Source organism: Ammodytes marinus (assembly GCF_949987685.1).
Source record: "Ammodytes marinus genome assembly, chromosome: 10".
Classification (NCBI taxonomy): Eukaryota; Metazoa; Chordata; class Actinopteri; order Uranoscopiformes; family Ammodytidae; genus Ammodytes; species Ammodytes marinus.
Window position 1 is genome coordinate 19,751,067 of NC_137214.1, and position 21,204 is coordinate 19,772,270.

Sequence of the window (21,204 nt, forward strand, 5' to 3'; positions counted from 1 at the left end):
CCACCATGCTTCACTGTCTTCAAAGTGTACTGTGGCTCTCTACTATAGTAAAACCAAGATTACTACTCACTGATGTAGGCACATGGTGCCGGTAAATTGGCAGTGAACGTCAAACATTTAAGAAATTATGGCAAAAAATGCAGGTTGTGTTAATGCAATCTACTGAGTCTGTTGACTGCATGCATTATTTTATGTTTTATTTGTAATTAAACGTTAACCCTATAATAACTTAAATTATTATGTTAATTTGTTCATCTTTTGTTTGCAGGGACTCTCTGCATTTATGGTTACATGAATGTCAGCGCTGCAGGCCAGATGCCGGTGATGGAGGAGCTTGTCAGTGAGAGGTGAGAATCAACTTGAAGGAGAATAATGACTGTATTTGAGATTAAAAAATGCCCTGACAGTGGTCACATTGCTTAATACACAACACATCAAAACATATGCAGCTTTTAGATTTAGAATTTTCTCAACCTAGATAACTCAGTCGGGGGTGACAAAAAGCACGAGATAGCGGATACAATCGGTTGAGATGAGGTTTCTCTGTACAGGGGACGTGAGTGAAGCACTCCACATTGAGAGGAATCAGTAAAGGTGGTTGGGGCATCTTGTAAGGATGGCCCTTGTCACCCACACGTGTCGCCCAAGCTGTACCAGGCACATCCAACTGGAAATCCCGGGGCAGAAAGAGTGCATGCTGGAGAGATTATATATTGGCTTGGAAAGCCTATGGGTCCCCCAGGATAAGCTGGAGGAAGTTGCTTGGGAAATTGACATATGGGCTGCATTGTTGGCCCTGTTGCCACCGCGACCCTGAAGGATCAAGGGGTCAGAAAAAGTGGAGGATAAAATTTCCGCTGGGGGGGGGGAGGGGGCGCTCCCCCATGAGGCTCAGTCCTTGCAGCAGACCCGGTTGAAATTTGGCCCGTGGTCGTTCTCTGCCTGTCATTCCCCTCTCTGCACCATTTCATCTCTGTCTCTCTGCACTATAAATAAAGCATTAATAATGCCAAAAAAAATTATCTAAAAGAAAATAATAATATTTCCACTGGGGACATTGAAAAATAATAGTTAACAGTGTTTAGTTTTAGTTTATTTATTTAGCACACATTAACAATTAATGGTGCAAGGAGGGAACAAAGCCCAATGGGCTTGTACAGAGTTCCACCCCTATCAATAATCACAATTAAATCATATTCAGGCTAACAAATAAACTCTAGAAATTAAGGAGACAAGGTACTTAAATACTCAAAATAATCAAAAATAGATGGAAAAAAATGTGATAAATACATGTCAAAGATAATGAAAAAATTAGAAAGAAAAAGAAAAAAAGCAATGGAGAGGACAGGAGGTGATTAGAATATTCACAAAAAGATAAGATGTTTTTTAAGCTGCTTTTTAAAGAGTGAGTGGGATGATATGGATCTTAAAAGGGGAGGTAAAACATTCCATAAAGCCGGGTCTCTATAATATATACTAAATTGATGATGAATGTAGCAACTCACTTAAGAGTTGGCAACTCTGCATGTAACCATTAGACCCCATACAGTCCCTCTTGTTCACAGAACAGTTGGACATGTGTACCACTGCAATTCCAAAGTTGCTTCTTTTTAATTGAACACCATGCTTAGCTAGACGTATAAAAGCTCAACAAATATCCCCAAATATGTTGGTTACTTGTAGGCTCTATTAAGATACACCTAGGCTTATTATGTGGACTTTCTTTCACTATGTTATCATTGTTTCATCAGTGGAGGTTGATTTGAATGAATATTCTTATTCTTCTTTTGTATTTGTAGATGAATGCAAATCTCTTCCATTTGTTAAGACGTTTTTAGTTAATGTGTCAATGTTATGTGTACTTGTAGCTGAAACACAGTAATAAAATATGTAAGTCCAAAAAGCCTCTTCAGAATAACGGCACCGGCACATTCATTTTCTGACATCAAGTGAGAGCAAAACAAATTGAAATTAATTACCACCAGCCTGTAGGCTTGTGTGTGTGTGTGTGTGTGTGTGTGTGTGTGTGTGTGTGTGTGTGTGTGTGTGTGTGTGTGTGTGTGTGTGTGTGTGTGTGTGTGTGTGTGTGTGTGTGTGTGTTCGTCTGGGTGGTTTGTCTTTTGAGCTACATAAACTGTTTGATCTAAAAACTCTACAACTGAAAAACTCTTTATCTAGCAGAGATGATTGCTGTGTTGGTTAATAAACCAGTCTCAAAGGCCTGCACATCAAAAGTGGATTGTAGAAGAAGTAGCTACCCAGAACACTGTACTAAAGGTGTAGAGTTGAAACAGGATCTCTGTGAATGTCGTGTGGGGATGGAGATCCCAGCCAACCCGAGGCTTACACTGCTAGGGGATTGCTCAATTTTACCTCTCAATCCAAAGGGTAATAATCACTGTTAAACTAGCCCTAATTGCAGCTAACAAATTTATAGCCATTCGCTGGAAAAGTGAGGCGCCTCCTAGTGTATCCTTGTGACTCAAAGTTATGTCTTTACCTTCTGAAAATATTATGTTTAATCTTAAGAATAAGTTGTATCTTGTTAATAAATACTAAGTAGACTTTATAACCTTTTGAAAAGATGGACCTTCTCTAAATGATGCCATCCATACTTGAAGCTAAATAACAGAGCCCTTCCGAGACTTGGGCGGGTGTGCTTTGGCCTTATTCATATCGATACTACCCATGCATGTCTATCTCTTGTATCTCTTAATTAATATCTATGTGTTTGTTTAGTCCTGTGTTGTATTTTAAAATTGTATGTTGAATGTGTGTGACTGTATCTTTCTTTCTAATGTAACTGTTACAATTGTGTATTTATCTTTTGATATCATTGCTGTCACCACTACTGCTTTTATGTTGGGGGGAGGGGTGGTCATGTTTTATTCTGTTTACATTGTACTGATTGTCACTTGTCATTTTATGGGAGAAAAGGGAAAATTCAATAAATATATTGTTAAAAAAAAGAGAAAAGAGGATATTCTATCCGGGTCTCTCTTCAAGGGGTTCATGAAACAATAGACAGTGCGGGATTTCAACTGCCTTTGTTGTTGCTTTCCCTCTGGCGTGTGGTGGGTTGTCTTTTACCGCAGCTTAAGCATGTACGTTATTGCTTCCCCTGCTTGTCTTACATATTTTAGTCTGGCGGGTGAGAGAAAGACTATACTTCATTCTTTAATCATCACTGTGAAGGTGCAAATTGACTGTTTGCTTTTACTGACAGATCCATAGACTGGTAAGAAAGAAAAAAAAACCTTCCTAATAATGTGCGCATTTAGCTTTTTCTCACTTAAGGTCAAAACCGGTTGTGTTTTAGTGTGGCGTTGATTTAACACTAGTCATTTCTTACATCAAACAGAAATAATTTGATCAAAATTCTATACCAATAACCAAAACATAACCTAAATGTTACGCCCAAGAGAAGAGGCCTGATTTGGACTACATTGTGTGAAGCAATATGTTAATATATAAATGAATCCAGATTTTAGAAGTTGAAAAGGGGCCATCATTGTCTTCATCATCACATCACAAGTATTTTGGTGCATTGACAAAAGTCCTGCTGCATTAGCTCTAATGTTGAGCATGTTGAGGATTTATGATTCAAGCTCACACAGGCCCGTACAGCACCCTCATACACTCATACTTCTTCAACCCGCAGTTGCTGCTAATTTATGAGGACATTTGTCTTATGTCTTATATACCATACGCCATGCAGTATATGCTGGAATTTGTCCTCTGGCTGGATATTTCTGGATATAATTTAGTTACACCATTAACATCAGTTCCTGTCCCAAATGTGCGATGCAACTTGGGTCAAATTAGCTATAGTAGCATTGCTCTGGAATGATAACACACCTCCTTCCAGTTGGAGGATAGGACCTTTCTGTTGTCATGTCATGTGTTGTATTTGCAGGTAGATTTGGCCCACCCCACAAATCATATAGCAGCTATTAAAATGTGCTGTAAGCGGAATGGTTCCTGTCAGTTACTGCAGATAGCAGTCCCCTCGCTCGTCCCTACGTCCCCACATTAATGCACTGCGGTCTTCAAGCAGCGAGTTATCTAGCATCATCTCAGATCCATAAGTGTGATAAAAACCATCAAAACAGACATTGGGAAGGATTTTTACCTGCTCCGCCATTGTAGGCGCATAAACATTCACCCATCTGTCGCTCTGGCGTGCACCGGCAGTGAGACCATGAGTGAGACGGGTGTCAGTTTGTAGCATTCTCTCTTGTGATTGGATATTAATTTCGGGATCTCCGAAAAGTTTATTTGCCGATTACATGCAGAGCAGCTGACTGAGAAATCAGCTTTATGAAACGCGCACATTATGAAAGTGATCACTGTATGAATAAAGAGCGATTTAACACTTATATTAACATAAATAAACCGCTTACTTCACCTTTAACTGTATCGAACTCTGTATCAAACTATTGAATGCATGCACTCTGTTATACAAAATCAATAGATGTGTGCATGGAATATCTTAATCACACACAATTGCCAAAGTACTGGTTCAAAATGACACTCCTCAAACAAGTATTCATCCCAGTTTGTTGAGAACATTACAGAGTATATTCGGGGTAAATTTCCCTCCAGCAAATCTTAATTTTTGATTAGCCAATGTGGTTGCTAATGTAGTGCATTATTTCTTCGTCTTTGGTGGGTTTGATTGGTGAAGTCAATTGGCATTGCTTTCTGTTCTGTCAAAGGGGGTGAGATTATACATTTCTCACAGATTTTAAATTATAATGTTGCGTACTAATGGTACTAATGGCACAGATGGTTTGGAATCATTACATATATGATTAAAAATCAGTGTATTTAATATAAACCTTGATGCCAAGTTCATTATATCAAACACAATGATATGGAACATTGACCCCACCTTTTTCAACAATATTAATAATTTGTTGAAGTGTGTTTGTCTGTAAAAACAGTACTGCAGATCCGACATATCTATATTTAAATATAAATAGCTTGGTAAGGATTGCAAGTGTGCATAATGAAGATGTAGAAAGAAGGGTTTCCATGTTGAACTGTAAAGAGTGATGTGGGCTTCACAGATTGTATCTAAAATAGATCTTTCTTCAATTTGCCCATGCTTGATTATTATTTATTTTTTTAACAGCGCAGGTCTAAGCTAAGAGAACATTCTCGGTCATGTTTCAGCAGCATAACTCATGATGGCATAAACTGCCCTTGAAGAAGAAGACCCCGGAACTCCACCAGCTAAATATGTGAAAAAAGATCCATGGAGTGTAACAATGTAGCTATCTTTTACCAACACCTAATATTTCGCTTGTCAAACACATCCGGCCATGTAATAGCTCATGTCAAGGACTTTTATGAAACCGACGCCTACGATCGTCCCGGAACAGGCCAACGTGTCTGAGCATATAAGTCAATACGACACAGTCAGTCAGACTCACAGAGAGATCAGATTGCAGCGAGCTCCTTTTCCTCTCCCTGAAGCAGCTCTCGCTCTCTGCCCTTTACCTTCCCTCTCCAGGTCACTTCAGGTGTCCTGTGACAGATCCTGTTTTATGGTTTATGAATTTCTACAGGAGGGTTCGGCCTCAGACAGCGTGCAACTAAACTGAAAGACGGAACAAGCAGGTCTCCTCTGCCCCGCCTGTTACAGTGCACTTGTCAATTGTTTGCTCATTGATTCTTGTGTTTGCTCATTCAATCCGTTCATTCTGCCGTTTATTCTTTTTCTTTTCATCCATCTCCATTCATGGTGGATATAGCAAGAGATGGATACGGGGTATACACCCCGCAAATCATTACAAGTCGAACATGTATCAAACTTCCAAAGTAAGAAAACTCAGTGAACGCATTGTTTTTGGCCCTTACATCAAAATGATATGGATGGATCCACAAGTAAAAAAAACAGAACATGTTATGTGTGTTGTAAATAATAATAAATACTATATATGTTGCATTTATATATGGGGCCTGTTGCATAAAACTAAGATCAGGGATTAACCTAGGATATTTCGGTTATCCTGGCTTGCGTTAGCCATGATCCGGTTGCATAAAAGCGGAGGGACATAATTTACCATGGAGATTTGTCGTTTACGTTTAGCCTGGTCGGGACAAATAAATACACGTTGTAGGCTACTTATAAACAGACATACATATACATCTAAAACAAAATTGAATATCAATGAAAAGTTCCTTTTTTCTGTAATTTAATTCAAAAGGTGAAACTTAAATATATTCTAGATTCATTACACATCTAGAATAAACATACTTTCCAGAAGGTCGACATTTGCGTATTATAAATCCTTTTTTTTGATTGGTTTTATTTAATATTCTAATATTGAAACTGGATTTTTTATTCCATGATCAGTCAATCATCCAAAAAAAAGGCCTGACATATTTCACTTTGAGTAATGAATCTAGGAAAGTTTCACTTTTTGAAAGGACTTTCTATGATATTCTATTTTTTGGATGTACCTGCAGACTGCTCACTGTCAACAATTTTATCATTAATCAATACAGGGGCATCAAGATCATTTGGCAGATAATACAGGTGCTCTATGAAATGAACAGCCCCCTCACTTACGGTTTAAACTAGCGAGGCATTGTGGGAAAATGGGCCGTCTTTTCCATTTTTCCATCAGTAAATCTATGTTCGATCTCTGGGGGCCAATCCGAATAGTCCAATCTCCTAACCTATAAACCTCCTTTCCTATACCTTAACCCCTAAACGTCATCGGGGTTAAGGAGAGATGAAAGGTGCTTCCTATCGAACATAGGAAAAGACAGCACTGTTTCAAAATAATTTGACTCCACTTTTCCTAACCGACGTCATTGCGCGACGGCGAGTATTGCTGACGTGAGTCACTAGCGTGAAACTACACTAGCCGAAAATTGACTACAACAAGAGCTCGTTTGATCCATGCGTTCTTTTCATATTGATTTTAATCAGGTGGTCGCCAACAGAGTGAGAATCACTCCCATATATCCCAATTCACATGTGGAATAAAAAGAGGCTACACTTATGTTGATGTTGAAATGAACTGCCCCCAGTAACTTCATTAAATGTGAAGTTGGTATTTTATTTTCTTATGGTGTAAATTATGTGCTACGAAAATAACTATTATGATGTTGGTCTTTTATGAGTTCTTTATTATCTTTATAGAGGAGGGGGTATTTTGTTTCAGCCGAGTTAAATCTTCCTCTCTTCTCCTCTCCTCTCTTCTGTTTTACCTCTCGTTTGTATTCGTGTAGAGTCGGTAAACTCCGGCGGTGGCCTGTTGCTTTAAATCTTCCCGCCGTAAAGGATTATGGGATACCTCTATCTCCTGTCCTTTCCCATAGGTTGGTCCGGAGTAACCTATGCTAAAGGAGGGTTAAAGGATGAATCGAGGCTCCTTTCCTATGCCTTTCCTAAGCATTTTGAGAATTTGGATCACCTATCTTCCGGGTCATCTCGATAGGAAAGAGTGGCTGTGTCTTGATTCAGGTATTGCATGGGTATTGCAGCCTACGAAGGCTGCATTTGAAGACCGATTGCGTCATAGCGGCGCGCAAAGGCTGTCCCGTTTGCAAGGCTCCTCATATGCGGTCGTGAAATGCAGCCTTCGTTTCACGGTTTTGAAGGCTGCATCAGATGGATCCTTCGCGGCCCAACATATCCCAAGATTCATTGCGTTTTTTTCAGAGATGGCATAAAATAAAATAAGAAATAACAAAACAGCAACGTGTTGCTCCATCTTCTTAACTTTTATCTTCCTTTCTTTTTTTCTTGTACTTTTTTTTCTTTTCGTCTGATAGACAACTTATTTTTCTTTTTTCCTCCGTTGACAGGGCTGTCTCCGTTGGCAGCAATCAGGGTTGCTAGGCAGCACAGGAGCGGCGAGTCGTCACGCAAGGTAACGGCTTGTTACGTAAACCGGAAATGCTCGTAAACCGAGACCTGCGGAGACCGTCTCATTTAACAAGGCTCGTTGGCCTTAAAACCGGCCTTAAAATCGGCCTTCATAGGCTATAGCCTTCATAGACCGCGAGACTGCGTCCTACCAAGGCTGCAACCCCTGAATCAAGACACAGGCGAAATTTCCTAAGCAAAAAAGACTATTCGGATTGGCCCCCGGTCTACTTCTGAAAGCTGTGGGCTGGCACTTAACATAATTACTTACACCTGGCTTGACAAAGAAGACCCTTTTCATCCTGGATTGGCGTTTATGCAATTGACTAATCCAAATAGCCCAGACTAGACTTTGTCAAGGCTGGCTTTATCAATCATCCATCTAAAGGCTGTTACATACTCCGCGAGAAGAAAGAAGAAAGTTCTCGGTGACAGAGCTGCGAGAAGTTCTTTCTGGTCTGACATTACATACTTCACGAGAACTCAACTGCCGAACTCCTCACCGCGGCGCATTGTTACCATGGAAATTTGACTCAGTAGCGCCAGCTGATTTCACTTCGCTTTCCTCATTGACTTCAAATTGACCAATCACACAGTAGTTCTCGGACAAGCTGCGAGAAGAAAGTTCGGCCCGGGTGATGTGTCGAGAACAAGCTGCGAGAACAGCTAAACAAGAGCTGAGAGAAGAAAATGACGTCATTTTCTTCTCGCAGCTCTGCCACCGAGAACTTTGTTCTTTCTTCTCGCGGAGTATGTTACAGCCTTTAATTCCACTGTTATGCAACAGGCCCCTGGTGTTCTACATATTTGATTTGTCCAGTACCCTCTGTTGTTTGAAAGTAAACACACCCTAGTTAAAGTCTATTTGTATGTATGCATGCAGGATGTTGTAATGGTTTACCTGCACACCCCGGATGCATCTTCTAGTATCACTCAGAGATCCTTTTCTCATCTCTACCTTTAAACCACCTGTATATTATTGCAAGCTATTGATGCTTCACTGCGGTGCTGGCAGCAGCTCACACAGCAACATCTGAGTCTAACTTGTGTACATCCCCCCATTCAAGCTCTATACTGTTTGGTGCCTTTGCTGCAGACTTGGCAGCCAACACAGGCACAGGCTGTTCTTAAATCGCACTCATGAATAATTAATTTAGAAGCTGCTTATGTATCCATTCATTGAAACTAAACATTTCTTATGAATGACACCAACAATTCATTCAAACATAAACCAAGGCACTTAAAAAAAAAGTGTAGGATCATTCTACTTAAGTAATCTGGATCGAACCATGCTAAAACTGCCATCAAAATCGGAGGTGATGGAACTGACATCTGCAAAGCTTCTGGATCTGTTGTGTTCCCAGATGGACAAGAGTTGACAGGAGGTGGGGTGTGTGTGTGTGTGTGTGTGTGTGTGTGTGTGTGTGTGTGTGTGTGTGTGTGTGTGTGTGTGTGTGTGTGTGTGTGTGTGTGTGTGTGTGTGTGTGTGTGTGTGTGTGTGTGTGTGTGTGTGTGTGTGTGTGTGTGTGTGTGTGTGTGTGTGTGTGTGTGTGTGTGTGTGTGTGTGTGTGTGTGTGTGTGTGTGTGTGTGTGTGTGTGTGTGTGTGTGTGTGTGTGTGTGTGCGTGTGTGCAAGCATGAAATGTTTCCAAGTTGTTTCCCTTCGTACCTGACAAGGTGATTCATCACACCTGCCACTGATAGCATTTCCAGGCAGGTGCCAGAGCCTCAACCTGCTCTATGACCCTCCCCTTTCAAAACATATCACACATTCTGCATCCTGAAGATTTTGAAACAGTCTTGTTTTTTCACACTTCCCGTGACATCTCTGTCAAAAAGTTTCTGCCTGGGTGTGGTTGCCTCTCTATTTTTCTTCCTTTTTTTGGTTGGGGGGGATTTGGGAATTATTTTAATACATTTGTACAAACGATCCACTGCTAATGCTACTGATTCTTGCAGTGACAATGGTTGAGACATTGGAGACAGGGTTGATGTAGATTGTAGCTGATGTCTCCCTTCTTTGATTGGTCACTTTATTTAACTGACCATGACCTCTGCTTAGCTGTGTACTTTGTCCACTGACAAAGGAAACCACAGGAATAACATAGAATATCACTGAGCATCAAAGGCCGTCATTTTCATGGGGACATCATGTCGGAGCAACTCATTCTAAAGGCCAGGACACACCGGCCAGATAATCGCCGTCGTAGTGTCGGTAGGGGGTCGGGACACGAATCTGTTTGGTGTGTGCCGTGACGTCGGCCGACATAGAGGTCGTCGGGCATGTTCAATCGGCGGCCGACTGTCTTTCATTTGGAGCAATTTGATTGGTGGAGGGCTAGCGAATCAGTGAAGCCCGGAAGTGAGGCGGGTAGCACAAACAGCTAACAACAGCTAGCCATCGTTTTAATGTGTTTGTTCGTTTCGTTCAGCGAGTACTCACATGCTTCAACCCTTGTTGACTGCTCGACACCATGCTCGACACTCTGCTAAAAATGGTGCTCTTTATGGTCCATAAATATAAATACGTATTTCTATCTATGTTTATGCTCTAGAGAGCTGTCCCATCATTTCCGGCTTTCGTATTTTTTCGGGCCACAATACAGATTAGCGCCGCCTGCTGTTGTGGAGACATTACGTCCCGCGCAAGCGCAGAGCGTACGGAAAATAAGTAGTCGTCTCGGTGTGTTTTTTGGCAGCGACGGGAAGACTGGAGCTTCCTGAAACGGCGACTCCATTTTTTGGGTAGTCGGAACACATTTTGATATGAATATTTAGCTGTTACAGCATCTTATAATTTAAATCATTACTTTAAAGAACATTGGTTGCTCTTTCATACACATGTTATAAAGAGTGTGCATGATCTTATATACACATATACACACAAAAACACACGCATGCACAGTGATAACATATTTTTGCTCTTTTGATTTTCTTCTACATACACTGGCAAAGTTATCTGCGCACACTTGTATAGAGGACAGCCATGCAGTAGCAGCAGGCTATTACAGGGCGTGTGTTTTAATGATGTGGAGATAAACGCAGAAATGCTGCTGTTTGCTTTGGTTTCCTGTGTTGTGATTATAGTCATCAATGACTCCACACTGGTGAATTAAAGCAGCAGCTGGTTCTCTGTGTGGGCGGGATTAGACCAGGAGAGGGAATTAACAGCTGCAGGATACACACAAGATATAAAGCTAACTATGTAAAACAATATCCTCCACAATACAGTATGTGCTTCATGGAGCATTAATGTGGTTTAAAGAATATTTTAAGATCATACATGTAATAAAATAATAAAACAATATAAAGTATAATGGATAAAAATAGGAATGGTGTTGTTTTTTTCTGAAAATGAACTCTTGGTTCCTAGTTGTTCATGCAGTACTGAAAAGCAATACACTTAATGCAATTAATGCTGCTGGCTAATTTCTCACACTTGATCAATTAAGTTTTCTTTAGCTCACTGAAGGAGAAATACATGCTGGAAATGCTTGAAGTGATTATGTGAAATTGATGGCCCCAATTCATTTCAGAAACAATTGCTTGCTCAGCACATAAGCCAAAGGTATTGAAGTGCTTTTCTGTTTGCTTCAGTGTGAAGCCTGACCCGCTCCGTCTATTAACATCATGCGTCATACACAAGAAGAACAAACTTTCCAAGTTTAAGTCCTAATGAGAGTAATGTTTTATCTTGTTTGTTTATTTGGACTTGCTTCTTCTGTTTGTCATGTACAAAGATGCTACCCAGTTTCCCAGGAGTCACAGCAACTCCTTCGGCTTTGTACTGTAAACCGATTCTACAGACCTCGCTTCAACCCAACGTGGTAGCAATTTAGAGTGAAACATTCACTGCGTTTCCATGGCACAACTAGATTGGATTAAGACATACACCGAACTAGACACTCAAACGGACCGTGTCACTTTTCTGAGTATACATGGTCTTTCAGGAATCAGATAAATGTCCGATGAATGGCTGTCTCCACTATGCTAGGTGGCGCTGTAGCCCTTTCAACAAGTGGTTATAGAGCCACTTCCGGTTCCCTTCCGGCAATAACCCTACTATTTTTTTACGGCGTCTCCTTCCACTTCCTTTTGAAATCCTCCGCAGGGATTCACGAGCAAGCGCAGAACGAGAACACCGATATGCGATATCCGATCCCTGTATACATGCAGAGAGAATGCCGACTATGAACGATATATCTAGGTGTTCTTATCCGACTTCGCTTGTCCGTTAATGTGCCGATTTGTTTGAGAAGTAGATCGGATAAAGGTGTTTACATGCATTGTACAAATCCTGTTGAAGTCTTATTCGTTTATTTACCTGATTATGAGTCTGCATGTAAACGCACTGACTGAGGCCGAAGCGGCTTATAATTCTAAAAGGTTGCTTTGCAGAAATGTTACATCCCACGAGCACTGAGGGTCCACACAAGCTATGATTAGTTGCTATATATGGTGTGATGGCAGTCTTTTAGCTGGAAAAAGACAGTTTGACTGGAAAATTGCATTGAACATTGAGGCACTCCTCTGTCAAGGCCTCATTTAACAAAAGTGGATTCATGTAATGAAATAAGTGTGTCCAATTGCTCTTAATTTTAGTCTTAAAGAGAGTAATGTCATACACTTACCATGTCAAAACATAATGTTGTGTTTGGAATGGATAATTAAATCATCAATGTATTCCATTCATTTGGCAATACTTTTAATTTCTCTCTTTAACAAAAAGCAAACTCATTCAGCCACTACTATCACTATCTGTTAAACTAATGTTGTCACCACCTTGTCAAAGGCATTGTTTATAATTTCAGAAGTGAATGTGCTTACAGGGTGTTTTGGTGTAAAAATACGTTTGTTTTAATTAACGTTCTTCCCTCCATCCTCATCTAGCCCACTTGAGGCAACGTGTGACATGCAAGGTGAAACAGAGTGTTGTGCTTTAGTGCTGTGTGGATCAGTGCGGGAAGCAGTGGGCCTCATTATTCTTGTCACTTTTGATCTTCCAAAGAGATAACAAAATGAGCATCCTGAAGACAGCCATTTTCCTCCCGCTTATCAGGTAGATATGACAGACATATTCAGTCTACCGGTGCAACAGAGGATGCAGGGGCAGATGTACAGAGTGTTAATGAGCTATTCTGTTACGATAAGAATGTTGAATAAACAGATTATCAGTACAGAAAATGTGCTGCTTGACATGTAACCAGACGACATTTGAATTTTCAGTGTTTGTTTGTAAAGTAAGTCAACTGGTTTTAGGGTAGTTATTCCAGTTTGAGACCAGCTAATCATACAATAATTAAAATGAGAAAGTATTATTCATGAATGTTATACTCCTAAAATTAGACAATCCAAATAGTTTTTACAACTTTGTTCACATGTTTTTGAAATGTTAAATGAGAATCCAACATTTTCCCGAGGTATTTAAAATGATCCACAATGGTTATGCATCCCATTGATAGTCACATCTCGATGCTTGGTACTTTGGATCTCTAAGAGAAATACATGCAAACAGTTTAACTAGCGTATAGAGTCAGCCAGCCACAACAACTAAACACTAGTCATCATAGCTGTTGTCAATTCCGGAGCAATTTCTGGCTTGTTCGTATCTTCTGCATACATTTCAGCATCCACTTGTGGACAAATAAGCGGCAGATGAATACTATAAACACTTAAAAGAAGTGGTCCCAATATTGATCTTTGGGGAACTCCACAATTATTATGGAAGAAGTTGGACTGACTATGCCCCATATGAACTATTTGACCTATATGATTTAAATATTGTATACACTTAATTACTTTACTAGAAAACTATACTGTATTTGTGGACTGCTTATTTAGAAGCACAATGGTTTACCGTATCAAATGTTTTTTTAGACCGGAAATACTGCACCAACTTAACCATACCAGTCCAGTTGTGCTTTAATACGCTCAATACAACAACAAATACCTGTTTCCGATTAATGGTTATTTCAGGATCCAAATTGCCTTTGCTAATTGTTTTTCCAACTATATATTCTCTTTTTGTTGTTAGCTTGAAGTCCATGTAGCCTAATGAAAATACACTGTTCAAGTGATTCTCTCATCAGCAGATATATTTAACCCACGTATTGTTTGTTTTGGAGCAGAGTTATAGATTCCCTGAAGAGGAAACTCCCACACTTATTTCAGAATGGAAAAACATGTTTACATGGCACACCAACAAACACTGCACGTCATTAGATCTCTGTTAGGGCTGCTCGATTATGGCAAAAATGATAATCACAATTATTTTGATTGATATTGTAATCACGATTATTAAAGACGATTATTCACTGTAGGGATGCCCCAAAATGAAAATTCTGTAAATGCTTTCAACATTGCATAAATTAAACTCCCAAATGTGCTCCTCAAATGTGCTCCTCAAACATAACGTAATATTCAGACTTCAGAATTTGCATCAAAGCCCTAATGATAAAAAAAACCAAGAGGCTTTATTTAAACGATGTCCATGGTGGTTATTGTAATTTGTTCGGCTGTAGGCCTAGAGTGAAACTAACGGAGGGAGGCGCATCACTGTATATTTTCTCTTGTCGCGCTGTCAGTTTGGCGACATGGCTCTGTGTATCCAGGCTCAAGAAATGCAATCCGATCGCGGAAGCCTTCCACATCAACAACGTTAACGGGCATGATATCCCCGGTTCATTTTAGCCGTAAAGCCACAGGGCTTTTCTGTGCGGCGGCTCACACTGGCGAGGTGTCACTGTGAATGACACCGTTACCCACCGCCACAGAGTTTCAACTGGCAACTTGCTATTTCGCTCGCGCAAGGCGTTTGCCTTTCAATTTAACATCAGTCTAGGGCGAGTACTTCGGGCGGGGGCGGGGCAGAGCGCAAGGGTTCGCTGCATTTACCACACAAGACACAGCGTGCGACACAATAATCGTTTTATTACGATTATCTTGTTTTCATGATCAAGGGAAGCAAAAATCGTAATCAAAATTTAATTTCAATTAATCGCCCAGCCCTAATCTCTGTGTCATCACTCGACTTTTAAGACTTATGTTAAGCATTGTGCATATAGGTGTTTAAAGGATTATATCACCACAAGGTGTATCATCCACTCATGGCTGCAAGTGGTATAGGGAGATAGCATTTTGAATGTGCAGACAATGTTGCAGTTACAACAATATTTTTTTCTTTTTATTGACTTTGATATTTAGTTCTGAATCCACACAGTTGTTTTGACCTTGGTGTGTGTGTTTTTGTGTTTGGAGCACTCATGGATGTATACCAATGAACGCTTTGCTTAGTCAAACATTTGTGAATAGAACCACACACGTTCTGATGTGGTGTAATGCCAAGACACATTATACAAATCCCAATGTCATAGCAAAGGTTATAGCAAAGAGGATGCACAGTAATTTATATGTGGTCAAATCTGAAAGGCAAATGTGTCTGGTTAGCAACCCTGAATTAAAGTTAATTATCCAATTAAATTCATCATTGGCTAAATAGAGAGCTAGAAAGTAGGCGGGATGTCCTTCAACTGGAGGACCATCCATTAGAATTTCAAAATAAGAGTCTTTTAGAAAGATGATCTTCCAAAAGAACCAATGGGAATTGCAAGAGCACAAATGTTGTTTGCAAGACACATCCTTAGAATGAATGAATTACGACTTGTTATTGATTGTCTGATTTAACATGAAACGGAAGAAGAAGTGGACTCACATGAGTTTTTATAAATGTTTTTATGTAGCATGTGATATGTCAAGCAAGGGATAAAATATGCGCACAAGCAAATAATTGTTTTTTCGCATGCTCGTATAGGAAATGCCAAGCGCGAGATGTTCAGTTCTGCTCGCTCGAGTCATGGATACTGACGAGCTCTGCAGTAGTTCATCCAGAATAAATTGGACTTGATCTATACCCCAAAGCTAAATTACATAGTTGTACTGTACATTTGTTATGTACCTATATCAATGTGCATCTCTGACATATGGCTATCAGTTTCTTCTTTGGAGAACAAACTAAATATAAGATTAAGGGGAAGAACTGCATCATAAGCAGTTTCTCTGAAAGTTACTGATCACATTCTGCTGACCCATTTTACTGTTGAGCATGCTTTCATTCTTTACTGGCCAAATCTTCTCAAACATCACACAGGATTTGGGGAAAGTCTATTTTGATTAAAATGTGTGGGCATATCTTAAACCTGTTCTCCATTCCATCCATATTCAATAACCACAGAAAAAAAACATGCAAAGAAAGACATGTATATATATATATATCTATATATCTCTATAGATGTGTATATATATATTTGTCAAAGCAACTGTTCTCTAATCAACGTTAAAATATAAATATTTCAGAGTTAGATGAAATTGATTATACCTAAACTGTAGTCCATAGATGTTAAAATGAACATAGGGAGGGCGCTCGTGGTGTAGTGGTTAGAGCGTACCCCTGAGGCTCAGTCCTGTTCCATGCGATCCGGATCGCAAAACAATAAGAAATGATCATATTGGCAAAGCTCAAAAGGAATAACCAAGTACAAACCAAAATGTGCGTATGGAAAATATCAAACTATTTTTTCTCAATTAATTACCTTTTTATACTAACTAATTATATTTGAAAATGCGAGGGAGGCTTTCTCATTTTAGGTAGTTATCAATGAAATTTTCCATAACACTAAGGATTAGAAAATACATAAATCAACATGACAATCTCCCAAACACACTCTCAACAGATTATGTATCCTGCCCGGGTGTGTGAAGACAAACCTCCTGTGATTTAGCTACATTCATTTATTTTACCAGGATATTTTTTAGAGTTTGCCCTTTTACAAGAAAATAAGTAACTAGGCAACAGAGAGGACACATACAGTAGTATAAACTGCAGAGACAGTGTTACATTTAAGTGAAGCAAACGCCCTTACAATAAAATATACCAACAATACAAATGTAACTGAAGTTGTGCACTAATAGCCACAGCTTACAATACAAATCAAGGTTATAGCTTCAACTTGGCAGGGGGTTCTACCTCTAAACAATGGATGAGTTCATGCATAGAGAATATTACTACTTTGTGAGCCTGCAACAACCAACCAAATGGTGGGTGTTAATACTCAAGCACATCCCACATGGCCACACAAATATGCAGAGAGACAGTTTATCATAGCTCAGATATGAATGAATATCCTCACAATAATTGTGATGCAAATCAGTGGTGTGTGTGTGTGTGTAGGGACTCTACCTGTTCAAACAGCAGGAGGATTTTTCAACAAATATAATTCAATTCATTGTGTGAATTATTTGTGGATTAAAATGGACTCCTTCCAGCATGTGTGTGTTAATTTTCCCAGTCACACAGTACATTTCAATCTTGATCAAAGAGAGCTGCGGAGGAAAAGCAGCTGAAGTAAATCAGTCACAAACAAAGTCACTGTTTGGGTAAAATAATTTTCTAAAGATCCAGTCCGTGGTACAATTGGTTATTGCTAATCTTTGAAATACGAGACACGCATTGATTGACGTCATCACAATTAGTTTTTTTTTTTTGGTTTTTAAAACGTGCAGTTATGGCGTTTAATTTTGTGCATTGTATCTAATTGTGTGAAAATATTTTCACACACCTCCTCATCAAACTAACGTTAACCCTTTAGTGTCATATTTCGTGAAAGTCCTTTGAGGGGAACAGTCGGATATAAATTGACGTCAGGGCCGACTTCTATGCTTGTGCATGTATTGTATAATGCAATTGTGCCATGGAGAAGCCCATTTCTCATCCACATACTAGATTTAAGGCATCAAATTGTGCTTGGGCATGGTACAATTGCATGTTTGAGTGCGCCCTTAGTCTGGTCCCCCATGTTAACTGTCAGCACTGCCAATCACTCTCTCACCCAACCCAACTAAAATGCTGGGGGGTTTAAATATTTTGACAAAATGTCTGCTGTTTTACTAATAAAACGGAGGTGAATAATCTCTGACACAGATTCAACAAAGATGGGTGATTAGAAGTTTAACAAAGGTAGATCTGATGCATCATATTTGTCTTTTAATGAGTCTGCCACCTGCAGTCTCTCTTTCGGAGGCATGAGAAGTTCACACTCCGCCTGCATGTCTCAGCAGCAGGATGTGCGGCCTCTGTAGGTGGAGCCGCTCATACATCAAGCCTCCATCACTGCACCATGCTCAAGCAATGATTAGCACACGCATGTACTAAGACCTACTTTCAATGTTTCCTTGAGAAATGTACCACAACTTCACAGCCTATTGGAATGGCAACTGTTCAGGGTGTGGATGTGAATAAATCGGAAATAGAGTAAGTGCTGAAAAACTGACATTAATCTAATATTTTGGCTCCTCTGGAAATATAAAATTGATCATCAAGTTGCTGTACAAGGTCCAACGGACATTGATAGCAAATGTTTGCCTTTTCACATTAGTTGATCTTGAGTCTTCTTTCCTAAAATGAAGTTTGAGGGCGTGTCTGAGCTCAGCAAATATAATGACAGAATGATGGATTACTGTGGGTCAGTCACACCAAGGTGAGATGTAGCCAAATTCGGCAGACGCCTTCCCACCTCCTTTTCTCCCCATCAACTCTCAATTCGTTCAAACTTTTTTTCTCTAGCCGTCTTTCTTTTTGTGGTTTCTCTCTCTCTCTCTCTCTCTCTCTCTCTCTCAGCCTGTTCTTCCATCCCTGTATCCCCTGTAACCTCTCTCTTTAATCCCTTTTGCAGTTTGCCCTCATTGCATTCAGTCCAGAACTTTTAGTGCACATGCACCCCCCCGGCAGGAGACTCCACTCCAACACATAGCAACCTCCCAAGAAGCCAACATATACCCAGAGCAAACAGGAGCGATCACCATGCAATACCCTGGTTTCAGTTCTGCTCCACATTTAATTTCAAAGTAATTTCTGCATGTCTTGTGCTGATGTGTTATAGTGTTTGGATATTCTGTCTGAAAATGAAAATATCTTCAACATAAAACTCATCTTTAGAAAAGGAAAGTTGATAATCACATAGATTATACTCATCCACAACAATTGTTTTTTTCTGAAGACAGGATTAAAACTTCATCACGCACATATTTAAAAAAAATTATTTTTATATATTTTGTTGTTTTATTATAGTTTGCAGTGGAGAGTGTAACATGAGGAGAGATGGGGTGAATTAAGTTAATTATGCAGCTTCAAATGTAGGATATTCCTGGATTCTGTAGCAGTCTAGGCTACTAGGCTGGCAAAAACTATGGTTGCGTTCCGAATCGCATACTCTTTCTTTTTTCTATTCTACATACTACATCCGACGATAAAAATAATCTAGTTAGGATGCAGTAGGCATACTATTGGGACATACTTTTACTCTCTTATTTCATCATAACATTGCGCCTTGATCTTGCCTCTTGCTTTTACATCAGTCGCATCCCCGTTTGTTTTCATATGGAGGCTTCGTCGATGTGACGTCACTTCACGTGCGCATTGTATTGTGGGTCAGAATCGCCCAAATAGGATGCAGTTTTCAACACAAAAAATCTTGGCGGGATGAAGTAGAACATCCGGGTACTTCTAACCATCCTAAATCTGGCCACAAGAATCGGGACATCCCAAATCTTTTTTCTACATACTATGTAGTAGAGAGTATGCGATTCCGAATGCAACCTTTGTTTCTCAAAAATGTACTGAAGAATAACTGAAATCCCATTAATTACCGGTATGTAATTATTAATGAATGTGACGATGATGATGTCAGACATGTCAAAACCTGAATAAATATGTCAATCACAGCCAACTAACATTGAGTAGTGGGCTGTAGCAGCAGATTAATTACACAGTTGTACCTCTCCTCCGCCAATCTCACACTTTTAAGAAATATTTTTAAGTTGATTGAGACAGTAAGTGATGGATTTTATGGTTGCTTAATTGTACCGCTGTCTTGATATTTGAATCTTTTGAAGATTGTTCTTTTTGGAATGCATGTGTAAGACCTTTGGATGTTTTACAATATACTTGTGATATAATTTCAAATGTGAAGTGTCCTGTCATTTCAACAACACCTTGTTGTATATAATCATTTACCTTGCATCTGCGAATGTATGTCTGTTAAAAGCTGATGAATAAAACCCTCTCTGCTAATATTGTGTACAGGCATGAAGTACACTGGGTCTTCTGCTGCAATTGAATACTATATATTACTTTAAAGCTATTTGCCAATGTAGTTTTTACGGTTTTGTACAAACAGGGAATAATGCAATACATGCAGTGCACCAACAGATGACTATCCATGATTTTAAATGCCATTGGAATTACATAGAAGCAATAATGCTATTTCACAACTTAGTTCACATGAATGGAGACTTGTGTTTGGCTGTAACTGCTTCTGCCAATGACCTCTTCCCCAAGATGAATCAGTTGAACAAAATAAGGAGCCACTGCAGACACAAGAGGTCAAGAGTTTAGTTGTGTTTATACGTTCTATTCTAATTGCCCGTATCACTGATATAGGTCAGAAAAAGGAAAAATACAACGTTTGCAAATACAGTGTAATTATGTTCAGCCATCATACAGTAAGAAATAATGGCTTATTTATTTACATTTTTATTAATAATAATAATGGATTGGATTTATTAATCACTTGTTATAGGCACTCAAAGCACTTTAGGATATTCCATGGTTGTGCAACTGCAGGCATGATTGAACAAAGGCAGGGACACACTCCACAAGTTCAAGTTTAAGTTTCGTTTTGATGTTACAGTAACTAGCATTTTGTGGGTTCCAGGTTCTTACACAACGTGATGAACAGTGTGTTAAGGCTTTCTCAATACCCACCTCAGTAAGCCCCAGGTGCAATCCATTTCCAGCTTTTCCCTGCTGCATTACGGGCGAAGCTGATATCAAGATGATTCTAGTAAATGATTGATAATTGTAGGAGAAATGAATGTACTACCAGGGAAACTGATGTAAAGTCATTGGATGGTACTGAGGTAATATTGAGTTTGCCATTGCGTGACTTGTCTTCAACTTCAGGATGTGTGTTCATGTGTGTGGGAAGCAGCCTCCGGGAAATTGTTATGGTGACAATCTGAATCATACAAATAATTAGTAAATGACGCCAGGAAAAGGATAATTTAGCTGCCTATGTCTTTCTCTCCTGAATTAATTCAGAGCTGTGACTCATACTTTTCTTCACACGCTCTGAACATTCAGAAGGCAGGATGGAGCGTTGGATGCGAGTTGCAGGGGGAAAAAAGCCTGAACCTCATCATTTCTTATATATTTAAAGGTGGGTTAAGTCAACTGTGACCTTTGCTGACCTCTTTAAATAACCA

General features: G+C 39.5%; 1 protein-coding gene across 1 annotated transcript in view; it reads left to right on the plus strand.

Moving 5' to 3' along the window:
- Positions 1 to 276: 276 nt before the first annotated feature.
- Positions 277 to 21,204, plus strand: part of htr4 (5-hydroxytryptamine receptor 4) — a gene marked incomplete at its 3' end in the record, with an annotated part of 89,857 nt that continues 68,929 nt past the window's right edge. Inside the window, exon 1 of the mRNA XM_080035831.1 lies at positions 277 to 347. Coding sequence (XP_079891957.1) covers positions 292 to 347 — 56 coding nt within the window. The 5' untranslated portion in view covers positions 277 to 291. The remainder of the gene's footprint in view (positions 348 to 21,204) is intronic.